This window comes from Haliotis cracherodii, unplaced genomic scaffold (assembly GCF_022045235.1).
Source record: "Haliotis cracherodii isolate W230 unplaced genomic scaffold, xgHalCrac1.p SCAF_32, whole genome shotgun sequence".
NCBI classification, from domain to species: domain Eukaryota; kingdom Metazoa; phylum Mollusca; class Gastropoda; order Lepetellida; family Haliotidae; genus Haliotis; species Haliotis cracherodii.
Genome location: NW_027266289.1, coordinates 1,886,121 through 1,908,291, shown reverse-complemented (window position 1 = coordinate 1,908,291; position 22,171 = coordinate 1,886,121). Strand labels below are relative to the sequence as shown.

The 22,171-nt window shown below is 39.8% G+C and overlaps 1 protein-coding gene across 1 annotated transcript; it reads right to left on the bottom strand.

Annotated features, from left to right (window-relative positions):
- Positions 1–3,679: 3,679 nt before the first annotated feature.
- On the bottom strand, positions 3,680–12,217 carry LOC139477249 (scavenger receptor class F member 1-like). The gene is made up of 3 exons (XM_071259801.1): positions 12,166–12,217; positions 7,390–8,267; positions 3,680–4,009 (listed from the first exon to the last, which is right to left on the bottom strand). Exons 1-3 carry the CDS (start codon positions 12,215–12,217, stop codon positions 3,680–3,682), a joined length of 1,260 nt encoding a protein of 419 aa, XP_071115902.1.
- Positions 12,218–22,171: the final 9,954 nt, after the last annotated feature.

Below are 22,171 nucleotides of genomic sequence, written 5' to 3'. Positions count from 1 at the left end.
GATTTGTAAATTTTCCTTCTTTGTATCACACTTCCTGGACGTTTTGCCTGTTGATCATTATGACGTCATAATAGCGGCGGAAATGTTTCACCCACCGACACGAAACCCTGAATTATGGATGATCTAAAGGGCCTTATACTATTCTTTCACATATTGTTGTAAAATTATATATTTCCCCAAAGCTCGCTGTTTTTTTTCTAAATATTGAATACCCTGTATCGTTTGTCCAGTAAGGTTGGCAATCGTGTTTGAAACCTACATATGTTGCTACTTCATTCAACTCGTATTAAGATATTTCATATAAAATGCTGGTGGTAGTCTCTGTATAATTGCTATCTGTATCTAACAAAGACAATAAATTCGTACTACAGTTAGCTACTGCTCTGTAATAAAAAAAAGATTTACGTTGCAATTTCCGATGTAATCATTAGCGAGGATCCAGTGTTGTTATGCTGATTGAAATGAAATATTGTCCGCGATTTGCTATAAAGCCATTCCATGTAACAAATTACCGTCTTGCTGGGTGTGTTATGGTTTGACAGATTCACATTGCATTGATGGGTATCAAATAGAAATATAACACTCATAGTAAAAGCAAAGCTTTATTAGGTAATGGTGAAAATAAGCTCATTTAGAGGAACAGTAACATTTCATGGGGTGTAACAATACAACAATGCAATTCACTACTCTGCATTTTGACGACATTCACTATCCTGGAGTATGATGACATTCACTACCATGGAGTATGATGACATTCACTAACCTGGATTATGATGACATTCAATAGGCTTGAGTATGATGACATTCACGAGCCTGGATTATGATGCCATTCAATAGGCTGGAGTATGATGTCATTCACTATCCTGCATTTTAATGACATTCACTATCCTGAAGTACGATGACATTCACTAGATTGGAGTATGATGACATTCACTAACCTGGAGTATGATGACATTCACTAGCCTGGAGTATGATGACATTCACTAGCCTGGAGTATGATGACATTCACTAACCTGGAGTATGATGACATTCACTAGCCTGGAGTATGATGACATTCACTAGCCTGGAGTATGATGACATTCACTAGATTGGAGTATGATGACATTCACTAACCTGGAGTATGATGACATTCACTAACCTGGAGTATGATGACATTCACTATCCTGGGCTATGATGACATTCACTAGCCTGGAGTATGATGGCATTCACTATCTTGCACTATGATGACATTCAAAAGGCTGGAGTATGATGACATTCGCTAGCCTGGAGTATGATGACATTCACTAGCCTGGAGTATGATGACATTCAATAGGCTGAAGTATGATGATATTCACTAACCTGAATTATGATGACATTCAATAGCCTGGAGTATGATGACATTCTCTAACCTGCATTATGATAACATTCACTAGCCTGGAGTATGATGACATTCTCTAACCTGCATCATCATGATATTCACTATCCTTGAGTATGATGACATTCACTAGCCTACATTATGATGACATCCACTAGCTTGCATTATGATGACATGCTCTATCCTGCATTATAATTACATTTACTAGCCTGGAGTATGATGAAATACCTTAGCATGGATATGATGACATTCACTATCCTGGAGTATGATGACATTCACTACCATGGAGTATGATGACATTCACTAACCTGAATTATGATGACATTCAATAGCCTGGAATATGATGACATTCACTAGCCTGCATTATGATGACATTCGCTAGCCTGGAGTATGTAGACATTCACCAGGCTGGAGTATGATGACATTCATTATTCTGACTGATGATGACATTCACTAGGCTCGAGTGTGATGACATTCACTATCCTCCATTATAATGACATTCATTAGGTTGGAGTATGATGGTAATCACTATCCTGCATTATGATGACATTCACTATCCTGGAGTATGATGACATTCACTAGCCTGGAGGATGATGACATTCACTAGGCTAGTGTATGATGTCATTCACTATCCTGCATTTTGATGACATTCACTAGCCTGAATTATGATGACATTCACTAGCCTGCATTATGATGACATTCACTAGCCTGGAGGATGATGACATTCACAAGGCTAGTGTATGATGACATTCACTATCCTCCGTTATAATGACATTCATTAGGTTGGAGTATGATGGCATTCACTATCCTGCATTATGATGACATTCACTATCCTTGAGTATGATGACCTTCACTAGCCTGGGTTATGATGACATTCACTAGGCTTGAGTATGATGACATTCTCTAGCCTGGATTATGTTGACATTCAATAGGCTGGTGTATGATGACATTCACTAGCTTGGATTATGATGCCATTCAATAGGCTGGTGTATGATGATATTCACTATCCTGCATTTTGATGACATTCACTATCCTGGAGTATGATGACATTCACTAGCTTGGAGTATGATGACATTTACTATCCTTGGGTATGATGACATTCACTAGCCTGGAGTATGATGGCATTCACTATCTTGCACTATGATGATATTCACTATCCTGCATTTTGATGATATTTACTAGCCTCGATTATGATGATGATGATATTCACTAGATTATATTATGATGACATTTATTAACATCATGCTGACTAGGATGGATTATGATGACATTCACAAGACTGCATTATGATTAAACTCACTGGCCATTAGTAGTTCATAGAAAAACAATAGTCACTCTTGATGCTGTCTATGAATCGTCTGTTTACAAAAGAAAACTGTAAATCCTGTACAAGTCAAACGAGAGGTTAACTGTTGAGATGTTGTCATCCCTGGAACTTCAAAAATCAAAACAATCAAATCAAAGCACAAACACAAACACAGAAAGCAAAAATTAACAAAAATAAAACACATAAATCCGTTCTGTAACGTGTTTGGCAAATAGCGACGACAATCAGTGGTGTAAAAATGCAAAGGATAAAACATGTCACATAATTGTCGTGACAAATCATCATTAAGTACCAGTTAACGAGGTACTCACGTGCTCATATCAATAGTGTTATACATCTACTCATACCCGGAAATAATTTCATTAATATCAACAGCGAGGCAAAGTATACACAAAAGGAAACTGTCTCGGAAAACGTTCATCCCGAGGCGGGGAGACCGTAGTATATCAAGCAGGTTGCGACTGTAGCTAGCACGTGACCTTTACAGTCTAAAGATCAATAGTCAGAGGCATCTTTGCAGCCACAGGCCGGATTGACTCTTCTTGTCAGTGACAGTCAGTAATAAGGACTACAGGGGCTTGTATAGGGTACAGGAAGGAGGGGTTTGATGAACAATACCCAAAACGTCTGTCTAATGTCGATATATATGTTGATAATTATTGCATTTTGCTCAAGAAATGAAATGTCAAATGACAGTTTTAACAAAGTAACTGAACCAGCAAAGTAAAATGAAAATCATGACACGTCATTTTTCCGATTTTTCAAAAGGATTGACAGTATGATAAAATCAAACATTTCTTACTTGAAACATGGAACGCCCTTCTATATTGAACTGCTTCAAATAATCATGAGGAATAAATTATGATTGAGAGTTGTTTCTATACATGTTTTATTTTTTCTATGTTGGGTTTTGTTCAATTTTGATCAATTACTTCAGTTTTAACTTGATACCAAATTGCAAATCCATTGTAAACTAAGCATGTAGTGGTTACATTGTATCACTCCTCGATTGGAGATACATAGTTCACTACTGTTTCCGGAACATCAACAACAACCGGTCGCACGAGGTGAGTGTACGTGTTCTCGTCAACACCTGACTCCTCGGAAGTAGCAGCATCACTGTCTGCACTATCGCAGTCTGCTACAAAGTTGTCTGCCAGAACAGGTATGGCAGGGGCAGCTCCAGCACCAGTTACCGATTCGTCTCCTCTTATCCCTGGCAGCTCACACACGATGTCCACATCTTCGTCTCTGATTTCACAGTAGTCTGGGGGTACCTGGTCCTCATGACTTGGTGCTTCATGTGGAATGATTCCTTGTATTGTGTGCTGTCTGTTAAAAAGAACATATGCATAAGTTTGTTTGTTTGTTTCCTGTTTAACGCCATGGCCTTTCTCTAAAAGAAAAAACTGATGATTTGAGTTCACTATGCACCTCAGTTATATCTACATTTGTATAAACTGTACAACATGTAAGTGTCCAAGATACGGAAACAGGAAGTATCACAACTATAAGAATTCTGTCTTCCTGGCCGTGGGTGGTGCTTGTTTGCAAGACATCCGGACAGTTAAGGGTATGGTACTGACATATATAGGATCATAAACAGAAACAATCGGGGATTCGAACAAATTAATTCCCGATCCTGACTTATCAACTGTGATAGTCAGACTTATAACAATTTATGCAATGCAATATAGACTATATAATCAAAACGTAAATGCCAGTTTGTAATAGATACAAAGATGATGTTGGTCATTATGGAAACACCCAGATGCTGCTGACAAACTAAGGCCAACCTGGGATTCGAACCGAGTTTCTGCGCCTCGAACGACTGGGGTACACAATGTCATGCCTAGCGAGATGTTACCAGGAAGTTATAACGCCATGACCATAAGCAGTATCAATATCACTAAGAAATTATAATGTTATGAATATGCACAGTAGCAATAACACTAGAAAGAATTTATCCATCAATATATACAGTTCCTACATCACCAGGAAGCTATAACATCATGAATATGTACAGAAAATACAATACCAGAATGCTATAACGTCGTGACCATATACAGTTCCTATACCACCAGGAAGCTATAATGACGTAAATATATACAATAGCTATAGCACCAGGAAGCTATGACGCAATGACAATACACAGTACCTATATCACTAGGAAACTATAACGTCATGAATATATAATGTTATAAATATATACAGCAGCTTTGTCACGAAGAAGCTATAACTTCATGAATAAATACCGTAGCTATATCACCAGTAAGATTCTACATCATACATATATACAGTTCCTATATCACCAGAAATCTATAACGTCATTAATATATACAGTAGCTATATTACTTAGAAGCAATCACGATGTACATATACACATACGCTATAACACCGGGAAGATTTTACATTATAAATATATACAGTAGCTATAACACAATGAAGAATTTCTCCATCAATATATACAGTTCCTATATCACCAGGAAGCTATAATGTCATGAGTATGTCAGTCGCTACACATGTATACAATAGCTACATCAACGGGAAATAATAACGTTCCTACATCACCAGCAAACTATAACATCATCATTACATACCTTACCGATATGGCCAGAAAGTTATAACGTCGTGAATACATACAGTAGCTATAACACTATGAAGAATTTCTCCATCAATATATACAGTTCCTATATCACCAGGAAGCTATGTAATATATCATCAGGAGGCTATAACATCGTAAATATATACACTAGCTATATCATGATCACTAGAAATGTTAAACGTCGTCACTTTATACACTATATATACCACTAAGAAGGTATCACGTCATGAATATATACAGAAGGTATATCACCAGAAACCTAGAATGTTGTGAATATATACAGCAGCTATAACACCAGGAAGTTATAACATCAAGAATATATGCAATATGTATAGCACCAAGGAGCTATAACGTTATGAATATATACAGTCGCTATATCACAAGGAAGCTATTACGTCATGAATATATACAGTAGCTATATCACAAGGAAGCTATGACGTCATGAATATTTACAGTAGCTGTATCACCAGGAAGCTATAACGTCATGAATATACACAGCAACTTTATCACCAGGAAGCTATAACGTCATGAATATACACAGTAACTGGATCACCATAAAACTATGACGTCATGCATATACACAGTAGCTATATCACCAGGAAACTATAACGTCATGAATATACACTGCAACTTTATCGCCAGGAAGCTATAACGTCATGAATATATACAGTAGCTATATCACCTGGAAGCTATTGCGTCATGAATATTTACAGTAGCTATATCACAAGGAAGCTATAACGTCATGAATATAAACAGTAGGTGTATCACCAGGAAGCTATAACGTCATGAATATATACAGTGGCTGAATTGCCAGGTAGATACAACGTCGGGAATATGAAAAGTAGCTTTTCAATCGGGGTGCTATAACGTCATGAACATAGAACATAGCTATATCACCAGAAAAGGTAAAACGTCTTAAAAAAATATTAAGTAAATGCATCACCAGGAACCTTTTACATTATGAATATATAGAGTAGCTCTATCACCATGAAGATATAATGTCATGAATATAGTCAGAATATTTTGCATCGTGAAGATATAATGTCATGAATATAATCAGAAGAATTTGCATCATGGAGATATAATGTCATGAATATATACAGTAGCTCTGTCACCATGAAGATATAACGTCATGAATATATACATTAACTATTTGAAAAAGGATCTATAACGTCATAAATGCATGCAGTAGCTGTATCACCAGGGAGCTATAACGTCAAGTGTACATACCGTAACTGTATCACCAGAAAGCTTTAACGTAAACAAAACATACATTACCTGTATCACTAGGAAGTCATAAGGTCATGAATATATAGAGCACCTGTATCACCAGAAAGCTATAACGTCATGAAAACATACAGTACCTGTATCACTAGGAAGTCATAAGGTCATGAATATATAGAGTACCTGTATCACCAGGAAGCGTTAGCATCATATATATTTACAGTAGCTGTATCACAAGGAATTTATAACGTCATGAATATATACAGTAGCAGTATACCCAGGGAGCTATAACGTCTTGAACATATAAAGTAATTGCATCACCAGGAAGCTATAACGTCATGAATTTATACAGTACGTATATTACCAAGAAGCTAAAACGTCATAAATATATACATCAGCTGTATCACAAGTAAGCTGTAACACCATTATTATACAGTAGCTCTATTACCAGGAAGCAATATCATATATTGTTCATACAAAAGAAAACATCTAAGACGACTTTAGATGAAGCCCTTAAAATCCATTCCCTTGTATGGCCGTTGCACGGTTGCTTTACCGGCAACCATTATATCACTGTAACACTTACCCCTGTTGACGACCCATACATATATACTAACACCACGTGTTACTGTCCGTGTGAGCTAGGATACAGAAAAGGTATACAGTGAATATCACTCACCTTAGCATCCTAACACGCCCGCGGCAACAGATCGTCACTGACACCACGCTGCCAACCACCAAAAACAATAGCGATGTCAGTAGGGTAGCTAGTTGTACGCCACTGTGTCTTCTACTGGTGTCCTCTGTAAGTTTTAAGACAATGGTTGTATTGGAGTTTCATATAGCTTAATAAATAAACTGATTACAGATTTAAGGCACTCGTAAATCAGGAAGCATTGTAGTACTATAGTTACCTTGGTTGCAATGTTCCACTCTCAGACATTCCGCTATAGAACAGTTGAACGTACAGGTAGAATCACACTTCGGTTCAGTCAGGTGGCAGCCTTTGGTGCAGGTACCAGTCTTCTGATCACAGACGCCATCAAGACACACTTCACACGTGTGCTGGCACTTTCCGCTGTTCGGGTGGCACGTGTTTTGTCTACAGTTAGGACTGCATGGCGAAGAGCACTGTGGACCAAACCAGCCGTCTCGACATCCATGGATGCAATCTCCATTCGTCCTGAGACAGACATGTAAATCATTGTCAGTTGACATGTTTTGGCCTGGTCCACACTTTTCACTGCACTCCGCCTCACAGAAAGTGCCATACAATCCAGGTAGACAGCCCTCTACACAATCATGTTCACACGATCCTAGGCAGTGATCACAGGAATATGCACAGTTGGGACCAAAGTATTCAGGTCGGCACTCCTTGCACACTCCTGTCATCCTGTTGCAGGACTTACATCTACTTGAACACGTCTTACAGTCAGTCCCGTAGTAGGAGTCTACACATCCAGACACACAGGAGGAGCCCAGCTGACAATATCCTCCATCACACCCACCTGGACATGCTGTACAGGTACCTCCTGGACTGACACAGCGTATGCTGCACCCAGGACCTTGATATCCAGGGACACAACCCTCAGTGCAAGCACCTGAGCCAGAGCTTGACAACTGGCAAGAGCGGTTTTTGCATTTCTTGCTGCAAACAGAGCTGCAGCTCTGATCAAAATACCCAGTGTCACAGTCTGTGAGGCAACGTCCTGTTCTGTCACAGTCGGAACAGTGCTGGTTGTCCTTACACTGGTCGCCTGAAATGATTGTAAAATAATATTATTTCAATGTATATGACATGTAGACAAACATACTGTCATGTGACGCTATTCTTTAATATATAGAGGGTGTAGCAATAACGTTCGCTATCGAGGGTGTAGCAATACCGTTCACTATGGACAATGTATCAATACCATTCATTGTCGAGGGTGTAGAAAAACCGTTCACTGTCGACGGTGTAGCAATACAAATCACTCTAAGGGTGTAGCAATACCATTCACTGTACACAAGTGTAGCAATACCATTCACAGTTTACATGTGTAGCAATACCATTCACTGTACACAGGTGTAGCAATACCATTCACTGTACATAGCTGTAGTAATACCGTTCATGTACACAGGTGTACCACTACCATTCATGTACACAGGTGTAGCAATACCGTTCATGTACACAGGTGTAACAATACCATTCATGTACACAGGTGTAGCAATACCATTCACTGTACACAGGTGTAGCAATACCATTCACTGTACACAGGTGTAACGATACCACTCACTGTACACAGGTTTAGCAATACCGTTCTCTGTACATAGGTGTAACAATACCATTCACTGTACACAGGTGTAACAATACCATTCACTGTACATAGGTGTAGCAATACCATTCACTGTACACAGGTGTAACAATACCATTCACTGTACACAGGTGTAACAATACCATTCACCGTACACAGGTGTAACGATACCACTCACTGTACACAGGTTTAGCAATACCGTTCTCTGTACATAGGTGTAGCAATACCATTCACTGTACATAGGTGTAACAATACCATTCACCGTACACAGGTTTAGCAATACTGTTCTCTGTACACAGGTGTAGCAATACCATTCACTGTACACAGGTGTAGCAATACCATTCACTGTACATAGGTGTAGCAATACCATTCACTGTACACAGGTGTAGAAATACCATTCACTGTACACAGGTGTAGCAATACCATTCACTGTAGACAGGTGTAGCAATACCATTCACTGTACATAGGTGTAGCAATACCATTCACTGTACACAGGTGTAGCAATACCATTCACTGTACACAGGTGCAGCAATACCATTCACTGTACACAGGTGCAGCAATACCGTTCACTGTACACAGGTGTAGCAATACCATTTACTGTACACTGGTGTAACAATACCATTCACTGTACACAGGTGTAGCAATGTCATTCACTGTACACAGGTGTAGCAATACCATTCATGTACACAGGTGTAACAATACCATTCATGTACACAGGTGTAGCAATGCCATTCACTGTACATACCTGTAGCAATGCCATTCAGTGTACACAGGTGTAGCAATACCATTCAGTGTACACAGGTGAAGCAATACCATCCATGTACACAGGTGTAGCAATGTCATTCACTGTACACAGGTGTAACAATACCACTCATGTACAAAGGTGTAGCAATACCATTCACTGTACACAGGTGTAGCAATACCGTTCACTGTACACAGGTGTAGCAATACCGTTCTCTGTACAAAGGTGTAGCAATACCATTCACTGTACACAGGTGTAGCAATACCGTTCACTGTACATAGCTGTAGTAATACCGTTCATGTACACAGGTGTACCACTACCATTCATGTACACAGGTGTAGCAATACCGTTCATGTACACAGGTGTAACAATACCATTCATGTACACAGGTGTAGCAATACCATTCACTGTACACAGGTGTAGCAATACCATTCACTGTACACAGGTGTAGCAATACCATTCAATGTACACAGGTGTAGCAATACCATTCAATGTACACAGGTGTAGCAATACCATTCACTGTACACAGGTGTAGCAATACCATTCAATGTACACAGGTGTAGCAATACCATTCACTGTACACTGGTGTAACAATACCATTCACTGTACAGAGCTGTAGCAATACCATTCACAGTACAAAGGTGTAGCAATACCATTCACTGTACACAGGTGTAGCAATACCATTCATGTACACAGGTGTAGCAATACCGTTCATGTACATAGGTGTAACAATACCATTCATGTACACAGGTGTAGCAATACCGTTCACAGTACAGAGGTGTAGCAATACCATTCACTGTACACAGGTGTACCAATACCATTCATGTACACAGGTGTAACAATACCGTTCATGTACATAGGTGTAACAATACCGTTCACAGTACACAGGTGTAGCAATACCATTCACTGTACACAGGTTTACCACTACCATTCATGTACACAGGTGTAGCAATACCGTTCATGTACATAGGTTGAACAATACCATTTATGTACACAGGTGTAACAATACCGTTCACAGTACACAGGTGTAGCAATACCATTCACTGTACACAGGTGTAGCAATACCATTCATGTACACAGGTGTACCAATACCTTTCTCATACGCAGGTGTAACAATACCCTTCACTGTACACAGGTGTAGCAATACCATTCACTGTACATAGGTGTAGCAATACCATTCACTGTACACAGGTGTAGCAATACCATTCACTGTACACAGGTGTAGCAATACCATTCAATGTACACAGGTGTAGCAATACCATTCACTGTATACAGGTGTAGCAATACCATTCACTGTACACAGGTGTACCAATACCATTCAATGTACACAGGTGTAGCAATACCATTCAATGTACACAGGTGTAGCAATACCATTCACTGTCCACAGGTGTAACAATACCATTCACTGTACACAGCTGTAGCAATACCATTCACAGTACAGAGGTGTAGCAATACCATTCACTGTACACAGGTGTAGCAATGCCATTCATGTACACAGATGTAACAATACCGTTCATGTACATAGGTGTAACAATACCATTCATGTACACAGGTGTAACAATACCGTTCACAGTACACAGGTGTAGCAATACCATTCACTGTACACAGGTGTAGCAATACCTTTCATGTACACAGGTGTAGCAATACCATTCACTGTACACAGGTGTAGCAATACCGTTCACAGTTTACATGTGTAGCAATACCATTCACTGTACATAGGTGTAGCAATACCATTCACTGTACACAGGTGTAGGTATACCATTCACTGTACATAGGTATAGCAATACCGTTCACAGTTTACATGTGTAGCAATACCATTCACTGTACACAGGTGTCGCAATACCATTCACTGTACATAGGTGTAGGTATACCATTCACTGTACATAGGTATAGCAATACCGTTCACAGTTTACATGTGTAGCAATACCATTCACTGTACACAGGTGTCGCAATACCATTCACTGTACATAGGCGTAGGTATACCATTCACTGTACATAGGCGTAGGTATACCATTCACTGTACACAAGTGTAGCAATACCATTCACTGTACACACATATGGCAATACCATTCACTGTACATAGGCGTAGGTATACCATTCACTGTACACAGGTGTAGCAATACCTTTCACTGTATACAGGTGTAGCAATACCATTCACTGTACACACATATGGCAATACCATTCACTGTACATAGGTGTAGTAATACCATTCACTGTACACAAGTGTAGCAATACCATTCACTGTACACACATATGGCAATACCATTCACTGTACATAGGTGTAGTAATACCATTCACTGTACATAGGTGTAGCAATACCATTCACTCTACACAGGTGTGGCAATACCATTCACTGAACACAGGTGTGGCAATACCGTTCACACTACATAGGTGTAGCAATACCATTCATGTAAACAGGTGTAGCAATACCGTTCACACTACATAGGTGTAGCAATGCCATTCATGTAAACAGGTGTAGCAATACTGTTCACACTACATAGGTGTAGCAATACCATTCACTGTACACAGGTGTAGCAATACCATTCATTGTACATAGATGTTGCATATGGCATCGAGTGACAAGTTGAAGGCAGAATACAGAATCATTTCTTGTCTTACCTTGTGCAGAAATTATCAAATATGCAAGACACAGAATCAGCCACACAGTCATCGTTATCCTGAAATGAAATAGATAACAGTAAATGAGTGCCTCGTTAGTGTGCCACATGTGCCCAATCCATTTGATTGTTTCGCTATATTTACTGCTCGAACTATCAATAGTGTATTGCAGAACCAGGACACAAGCTCTGTTCTCTAAATGTTAATTTCACTTAAGGTGCCTAACTTGTATTCTCTCTACAAGTAAGAAGACATCACATGGCTGTATGGATATTGTTAAAATAACGAACAGTTATCCTTAAACAAATATAACAAAACCTTACATGTAAAGATTTAAACAGTAGATGACACTCTAATTATCTGGACCGCCTCTGTGGTCAAGGGGTAGAGAGTGGAAAGTCCGGGGTTCGATTCCCGGCTGCGTCATACCAAAAGACATAAAGAGATGGTACTTGTTGTAACCCTGTCTGGCGCACGAGATTAAGGGGCTAAAATAAGAGTCATAGCGACCTAGTGTCATTATGCGTTGTCTGTCGTCTGTCAATTATTAAGTTTCAATACACTCCTCAGCAGTTGGCCTATGAAGTCCGACAGGAGCGGATAATGAGTTTCATTAATTCTGGAAATTTCATTAACAATTCCTGTTGTTATTGAAAAGTCATAATAAGAGGGTGGTGCGATGTTTATTCCTCACCAGGAAACAACATAATTGTTTTGTGTTTCCCTGATCGGAAAGTTCAAATCACCTGATGTCGTTATTTGTTGTCCGTCCCCTATCAATCCATCAGCCGTAAAGTTTCATTTTCATAACTAAACACGCATTAGGCCTGTGAAGGTGAAACTCTATGGGTGATTGGTTTCTTTGCAAATCCATCGACGAATTTCGATATGACATTAAACATAGCTGAGCCATTTCTGTTTCATCATTTTGAAATTGTATATGATGTAAGCCTGTGGTATGTGCAACATCATATACTGTAAACTACGATTATAACGAACTCAAAGGTTCTACTAGTTTTAGTTCGTTATAACCATAGTTCGTTACACCAGTCCTATTTTTTAGGAAAGGGTATGGGCACTCGCATTTTTAAAATGCGCATTTATGTCTAAAATCAAGAGCTCTCATTATTTTCATGTCGCATTAAATTACAGTATACAGCATAACGACAGCAAAAAGTCGGGACCAAAAAAGTAAGTTCGTTTTATCCGTCAGTTCGTTATAAGCGTGTTCGTTATAACCGTAGTTTACTGTAATGCGTTTTCGAGCGGGTTTTCTTTCTTTAAATCTTACGCTAATACAAGAGTTAATGCATTTGTGATAACAACATGGTTCATGATGCTGAAATGATCATCCGAGAAAAGTCTGCAATGCAATTTTGATTCATTTTGTCGAATTTTGTCTAGAAGACATATTGTAACACATCAGAAATTTGTTCAAATATTTGTATTGATTATTATTTTTTGTGACACTAACAATTTTACTCTGATATCTTAAAATCTTGTATTCTGACGAGTCCATGATCTAATGATGACCCGATCGACATGAAAGGAAATATTTATTTGAATAAAGTGACAAAACGCTTTTGATATTCATAAGAAACCTCAGCCCAAAATAGATTCGATTGTCATGAGCATATGCTTATGGATCAATATCAAATAGTGATGCCACCAGGTGTTAGCGAAAAGGTGAGCGTATCCTGCTTGTGTGTATCTCAAAAGTTATGAAATGTAAACAACAAAGACTGGCACTGCAGGAATATTGCTCGACATAAAGCGACAGATGATTATTGGACTACTTGATGGTCATTGAATGATATCAGATCATGCATGTACCCGAAGCTTTGTTAAACTTCTTGTTTTGATACCTTGTTTTGATAAAAATTCCTATTCATGTGCATAAAGAAACAGATCAGAAAAAGAGGAGCACAACTGGTGTCCTTGAGGGTGCCTACTTTTTGTCCAAATGTCTCACCCCAAAATTTGCATAGATGTTATGAATGAGGGAGTCACGTATCGCCTGGAACCTCTGTAGATACATAGTAACTGTGTCTATGATCACATTGGTTTGTAACAAAAAAGGAATGCGTTTAATACACACTGTCAGATTCTAGGTATCTACAAAATCATATTATATTCTATCACGTGAAAGAAAAGAAAGATAAATATATTGAGAATCAAGGTCTTGAATATGTCCGTGTTAAATTATATGTTAGTCTAAAGAGTCCACTAACGACTCAAACACCTCGCTTATCAGACACTTTACAACATAAATACAGACCTTCAAATGCTTACTTTGAATAAATTTCGACATTAAAGCTGAATACTGAGGTAAGACCTCTAGTTTAGGTTTGGGTTTGACAGACATGAAACTTAAATACATACCACTCGAGAAGAGATGTTCACACAGTGCTGTGGAGGTCACGACTATGCATAAGTCTTCACTTATCGCCAACAGATCAAACTGTTTGACTACAGACCACAGGGCAAGGGACGAAACAGAAACCAGCCAATGAATTTCAAATATGTTTGGGGAAATCATTTTTTAAAAACATTGCCCTTAAAAGGCATTTTTGACTGGAGCAGGCTATGCTCTTATTCTGTTTTCATTTTCCTGCTGATTTTGGTGAACTGTTAGAGTCACGCATTACACTGTGTCTATACATGGTTCAGAAACTCCACCACACTGATCTGGCCACAGTCCGCCATTGTGCGATTGTCATACACGAATCTGTGATGTGTATGTTAACCAACTGTGTTAATGTAAATAAGATGAACAAATATTAAATATGATAAATATAAAACTTGAAGAGACTCATGGTAGTAAGTGTTAATAGTAGTAGTAGTAGAAGTAGTAGTAGTAGTAGTAGTAGTAGCAGGGTGGTGGCAGTGACACTGGTAGTTGTGTGGTGTGTGTGTGTGATAGTGGTGTGTGTGTGTGTGTGACGACCTGTCCTAAAATTAAAATGAACTTTTATTGCCTGATGTGAAACGCCATAGCTTTGTCGTTACCTTCAGTGTATAATTACTGACATACATCAATAGACTGACTTACAGTCCCTAGAGTAGTGCAGTGGCCACAAAGGCATGTCCGCACACCGTAACGTAAGCATCCTCTTGTAGAAGTGATTGTAACACTCACTCACAACTCTCTCCGCTAAGCTGCCCTACATAACATACATAACCCTCGCCGTACTCTACACCCGCACCTGGAGTGTTTGAATACAACTGGGTCACAGTGTTGGAGATTGTATTATGGGGGCATGTACGTGTTACACAAAACGCCTCCCTACCCGACGGTCTTTGTTCTGTTTTCTCGGCGTTGCGTGGTTTAGAGACGGTTAAGGGTAGCTTTGGGTGCTTGGTCGGCAAGCGGGGATAATCTAACGGTCCGGTGATTTCAAGTTTACAATCTGTAAATCTTTTGATTGGTTATTTTAACACAGGGTGAGTGGGATGATCCCGTCCAGAAGGAAACTGTGTTCAGCTGCCAACAGTTATATATCACTGAACTATGTGTTTTACTGAATACACCGTTAAAATGTGCAAAGTTTTTCAGCTTAATATAGAACATAAAAGGAAATAGGCGTATTCACAAGAAGACTTGAGCAGAGCCCTTTGTCTTGCAATACAAGGTATAAAGTATAGAGGTTTAACATCAAGAGGTCAAGAAGGCGGGACACTGTTTACTGGAAGTGTTGTAAGGCAGGCTGTCCAACAACTATCAACACTTCATCAGCAGCTACAGAAACATCCATCATCTTCCTGCTGATAGTGATATCGCCGTCGAAACATTCCTTGTCGCTATGAAGGAGACAGTAAAAGTCAACCATCGACTAATACCGACAATCTACCAAGGAGAAATAAACAGTAAGTTCTTAAACTGAATGTATTCTATTTCACAATATAGCGCATATGCGAATATATACATAATAATTATCTGTAATAAGTACATTTAGTTTACTGTCCTCTGTTTGCCGGTTTTCATATAGTCTAAATGTATTCATAGCCTTGATAGTTACGATATGGCTGAAATATTGCTGATGACTAAATTTTACCTAACTCACTCATACCTCATTTTACCTCATTAATAAATAATTAATATAAATAAATCAAAAAATTATATGTCTTATGTTTAATAATAATATTATGGTTTTCAGTTAGACGATATAAAATGAGTGCATGTTATTGATTATTATCATCTTAATTGTAGAACTACAATCCTCCAAGGCAGATGTCCAAACCGACACTGTACAGCTTTCATGTCATTCTGTAACTGATTCAGAACAAGGATCTGCTACCACTACCGCATCAACGACATCTACAACAAAACAACAAACAGGAAAGACTTCCTTCACCGTTTCGAAGACGAGAAAATACTGTTTACCTTTTTCTGCTTTGATCTGAAGTGGTCGGGTACCTAGTGGTAAAAGCGTTCGCTCGTCATGCCAAATACCTGGGTTCGATTACCCTCGGGTACAATGTGTGAAGCTTATTTCTGGTGTCCCCTCCAGTGATATTGCTGGCATATTCCTAAAATGTGGTATGAGACAGTACTCACACATGCTACTAAGATCTTGTTTTCACTGACTTTGAGATCGCAGCTCAGAGCCGAGTTCCAGTGCCTGTCCAAGGGCCAGGTAACAGCTGTGGTCCCTCAACACTGCATTCCAAGACAACCAGCACCGCGTCCGTGGTCTAGTGGTAAAGAGTCCGCCCTGAGAGCGGAAGGTCGTTAAAAGAAGACGTTAACAGATGGTACTTGTTCGTTGTCAGGCGCAAGGCATTAAGGGGATAGAGCCTCGGAGTTAGTATACTGTGTCTGAGTGGGGTATTCATGTTAATCTGGTATCTCAGTGGGCAAGCAATCTAAATCTGCATCAGTCCGGACTAGTTCAACCAGCGACACCCCATTTCACCTCACCAAGACAACCCAAACATCAACCATTTGGTTACCCATGTTGCAGCTCTTTCACAATACAAGTCGGTAATATTGGAGACTTTCTGTAATCTGAATTAATAAACTCCATGATCAATAAAAAATAACAAGAAGAGGTTTTGGTGTGAATTATTATATAATCTAGGGAGGGGTAACAAATGATTGATCAACCACAGTTTGAATGAAAGTGTGCAATCACAGGTAATGTAAGCTCAAGGTAAACAATGGTGGGGTAAGAAATTTCATTTTTAAAATTTGTCTGAAATGTCACCAAACAATTGTCAGACACACTACAAGTTCATTGTCGATACATTTGCCTTCAATAGCGTGTATGACCTCCAGCTGCCTCAGTGCATGCATGCTCATCGATGACGTCAGTCTCCTGATGACGTGGACTGGAATCCGTTCCCACTCGTCTCTCAGGGCCTGCTGTAATTCTTGTCTGTTGATGGGAGGCTGATGGCGTGCTCTAATCTGTCTGTCAAAGATGGTCCCACAGATGTTCAATAGGATTCACATCGGGTGAGTGGGCAGGCCGGGGTAAAACGTCAACGTTCTGCTGGTTTAGAAAATTAAGAGTCAGTCTTGCAGTATGGGGCCTGGCATTGTCCTGTTGAAACAGTGTCCCCTGCTGTTGGTTTTGTAAGAACGGAAGCACAACTGGCTGCAACACTTGGTCTCTCTGTACTGCACAGCGTTCAGGTTTCCCTGTATAATCACCAAATCAGTCTTCTGATCTCCACAAATACCGCCCCATACCATGACACCTCCCCCTGCCGAATGAATGGACCTCTCGAATACACGCCGGAGCCAAACGTTCCCCTCTGCGTCGATAAACTCGTTCTCTGCCATCATTTCGAAACAAGTTAACCCGACTTTCATCAGTAAACAGCACTCGACGCCAATTTCTCACTTGCCAGCTTCGAACCTGCCTTGCCGATCGCAGTCTCAGGCGTCGATGGTGAGCAGTCAGTACCATTCCTCGGAAAGGACGATACGCTCGGATTTCAGAAGCACCGTCGTAGTACTGTACGTTGGCTAATGGGATGTCCCAACGCTGTTGCTGCCGTCGCCGTCGCCGTTACGAATCTGTTTTGCAGATGAATGAGCCGTATCTGACCGTCTTCCAGAGGTGTGGTCACTCGGAGTTGTCCGGTTCTAGGCCTGTCCTGTGTCCTCCCTGCCTGCCTGTACCGTTGAATCAACCTGGCTACTGTCAATGGTGTACAATCAAACCTTCTCGCAATTTGGACACCATTTCGGCCATACCGATGGCTCTCTCTCTCTCTCGCTGCTCCTGTGACAGTCGTGGCATTTCTTTTGTGTGCTTTCATCACGTGGGGTTATACCCTGCAGACGAACGCATTTATACAGCTAACATGCACGTGCAGTTTATGCCATAGGCAGGAGACCTGTTTCACCATGTTGTTGTCACTGCACGAGCGCCGTCATAGGTGGCGCGTTCGGGTGGGGTGTTTTTTGGTACCTGTTCCTGGGCAGTCATATTGTCAATACCCACTTTCCACTAGTCATCTCTGTTATTTGAAAAATTACAAATTGCCAACCTATACTTTCCTTTGCTGCTTAGTTTGTGTCATTTTATAAAATGAATAAATTGAATGTTAAAATATTCATTATTTGTGTTACAGTTACAGGTATTGTTACCTAGGTGAGTTCAGAAGTCCAGATTTTGTCATGGTGTCTCGAATGAGGCACGTCTTCTATTTCTGAATCCAAGGAAATAGTTTTGGAAAAAGCCAAAAAAATCGGTGTGTTCAGGTAGGGATCCCCTCTCATTGGGCAAATAGATAAATCACAAATCAGCCCGCAAAAGGTCTCGATTCGGCCTCGTCTCGTTCTTATATAGGGGAAAAGTGTGAAAAATGTACTGAATGCTATTATATAAATATTGTAAAATCATGTAAGTATTGGTGAACAGCAGAATCATTTTGTAAACGTGTTGACCCGGTTTGTATAGATGTCATGGATGAGCAATTGGATGTTTCATATTTCAGAAGGGGATATAATACTGGTTATATCATATCTGTGTACCGTATGGTATACTAGCTCTAACTGAGTTAGCCAAACAAGCGTAACCATCGCAGCACCCCTATAGACCTGTTACTGTATCATTTTACAGAAGAAGTTGACACCAGTAGCTCCCCGGATGTAAAGGATGTAGTATCCCAGTGGCTATACTAATCATAATAATTCCATTTTAATTATCAGTATTTTCTGAAAATGAATTGAATTTGTTATTTGAAACATGTGTGGACGGATATTTTTGATAAATTTGAGGATGGGTTTAGTAACGGTTATTCATTCATGGATAACCTTAATGCAGTTGTTCAGTCATATCTACATAAGACAAATGGTTAGCTTTATGTGGCGTTTAAAAGGTTTTTGACACGATGGGTTTTTCAATCCTGTTGTCGACCCCTGAAGATGCCTGGGTAGAATAGGTCTTCAGCAACCCATGCTTGCCGTAAAAGGTGACTATGCTTGTTGTAAAAGGCGACTAATGGGATCGGGTGGTCAGGCTCGCTGACTTGGTTGATGCATGTCATCGATCCCAATTGCGTGGATTGATGCTCATGATATTAATCACTGGATTGTCTGGTCCAGACTCGATTATTTACAGACCGTCGTCATATAGCTAGAATATTGCTGAGTGCGGCGTTAAACAACAAACCAACCAACCAACCAACGAATCCTGTTGTCTCAGCAGGGTGCTCATTTGTCCTCATTGTTATGAGGCATGGGTTACCTCTGCAGAGTTGCGTCCTTTGGGCACATCAAAAACCTACGTTTGTGGGTTCGAATCCAGGTTCGTCAGCATCATACCCGTGCTCGTGGGTTTCACCAAAGTGGTAAACGTCTTAGACCTGCATCACTTCGGGCTTTCCTCCCACATGAAGCTGATTTATGGGACGTCACTCAAAGGGCGGTGAAGTGTTCAGCAGAAGTTCATGTTATGTTAATTAGTTGTTCAGTGTATAGTGTCGTTAACCGGAAGTCTTGTTATGTGTATTGTACCTCGTTTTCACTTGTTTATCAAATGACCAGCTGGGAGTGTCGTATGGTGTCTTTGTTCATTGATGTCATAGTCCCGTCTTTCGTCCAGTATCGTCGCGTATTGTCCAAATAATGAATACATTAATCTAAACACTACAGATACAGAAATTCAATAATTCCGGAAATTCTCGTTGTTTCATATTGATAGTAGGTTGGAGAATTCGTATGCTGCAATCGGAAACACTATAATTGGTTGGTTTTTTTCCCTGATCTGAAAGTTCAAGTAAGCCTATGTCGTTATTCAATGTCGGTTGCCTGTCCATCAGTCAACAGTAAATCTTCATCTTTTGATGAAGCTGAAACTCTGCATGGGTCTCCCAATGATTATCTTCTATGAAAAAGCATGAGCGATTGCTGATTTGACTTGAAACATGGCCACCCGGACAACTAAGCTGTTGAAATGTTGAATTTCACCATGTTGAAATATGTGGTATGTGCAACATCATATAAAATGTGTGCGGGTTTTCTTTCTATTTCACTCTAATCCGAGTGTTGTTACGAAAATGACTGTAACAGAATTCCGATTCCATCTGGCGGTGAAAGTGATAATGCCTTTTCTACATTAATATCTAAGAGGAATTAGCATTCCGTCGCATCAACAAATTTTGTCCTAGAAAACACTTGATGAGTGAAATAATGTCTTGATTACAGAATATGCCCTAATAATTTTATGAATTATTTTTAATGTAACACCAACACGTTCACAATGATTAGTCCGAGTGCGATGTCTGATCTCCGTTTGACCACGATTTGACGGATCACACTATCACCGCAAAAGGCAACATCTGAGTCGATTGTACGATTCCTGTATCTCATGAGCAGGTGTTTATAAATCACTATCAAATAGAGCTGATACCAGATGTTCCTGAAATCTTTTTAAAAGCTTTACTAAGGCCATGAATGTTGTAACCTTGACCAAACAACTTTTGAGCAGGAGATTCATGACGATGTTTCAAGTATTCATAGACGGAGCATGCTCGAGCCGCTTCTTTCACAAACGAAAGCCAAGCAGAAATACTGATTTGATTTTTTTTAAGTTGCAAGTTCTAGATTAAGCAAGACCAGTATTACCACATAATACAGAAAACTCGTACTGTGACGTCATACCTGACAACCCGGAATCACCACTGTCATGCTATATCATAAGGGGGGGGGGGGGGGGGGGGGGGGGAGAAAATAATGATGATCCACAGCCTGAGCATCAAAAGTTTGAATGTGTTAGACTGTCAGAGGATCACACTGCGTACTTCACAATGAAATATTTCCTTTCTGAATAATTTGCAGAAACTAAACAAGACTCACCCGACTCGTTACTCAGAGACTACAAATACAGACCTTTAGCTGCTTACTTTGAATTAATTTCGACATTAAAGCTTAAAACTGAGGTAGTCCTTTAGTTTAGGTTTGGCAATGACAGACATGAAACTTTACAAATACCACTCGAGAGGAAATGTTCACACAGTGCCGTGGAGGTCACGACGATGCGTTGCTGTTCACGCATCGCCAACAGATCAAACTGTTTGACTACAGACCACAGGGCAAGGGACGAAACAGAAACCAGCCAATGAATTTCAAATTTGTTTGAGGAAATCGTTCTTCTATCAACTTTTTTTTTGGACTGTACATTCCTGTTGTGTTTTCATTTTCCTCTTGTCATTGTTAAACTGTTATAATCATGCATTAAACAGACAGTTTGAGTCTCGTGTTCTTGTTCACAGAGCACTTTGAGGTTGTAGTGTACTTCTATGCAGAGTCGCAATCTGTCCTGTGTTTTGTTCATCTCCTTTATATACTACACACATATAATGAAGCAGCAAGACGTTGTAACTCCCACGCGGTGAGTGCATGCAAATACCCTACACGTTGCACTTCAATGTACACTATACAAACCCCCCACACTGAAATGACAACAGCCACTGCGATGATCATAAAAGAATCAGTCACGTGTATGACAGCCGGGGCATGAATAAAGGTGTAAATATGCTTATTTCTTTG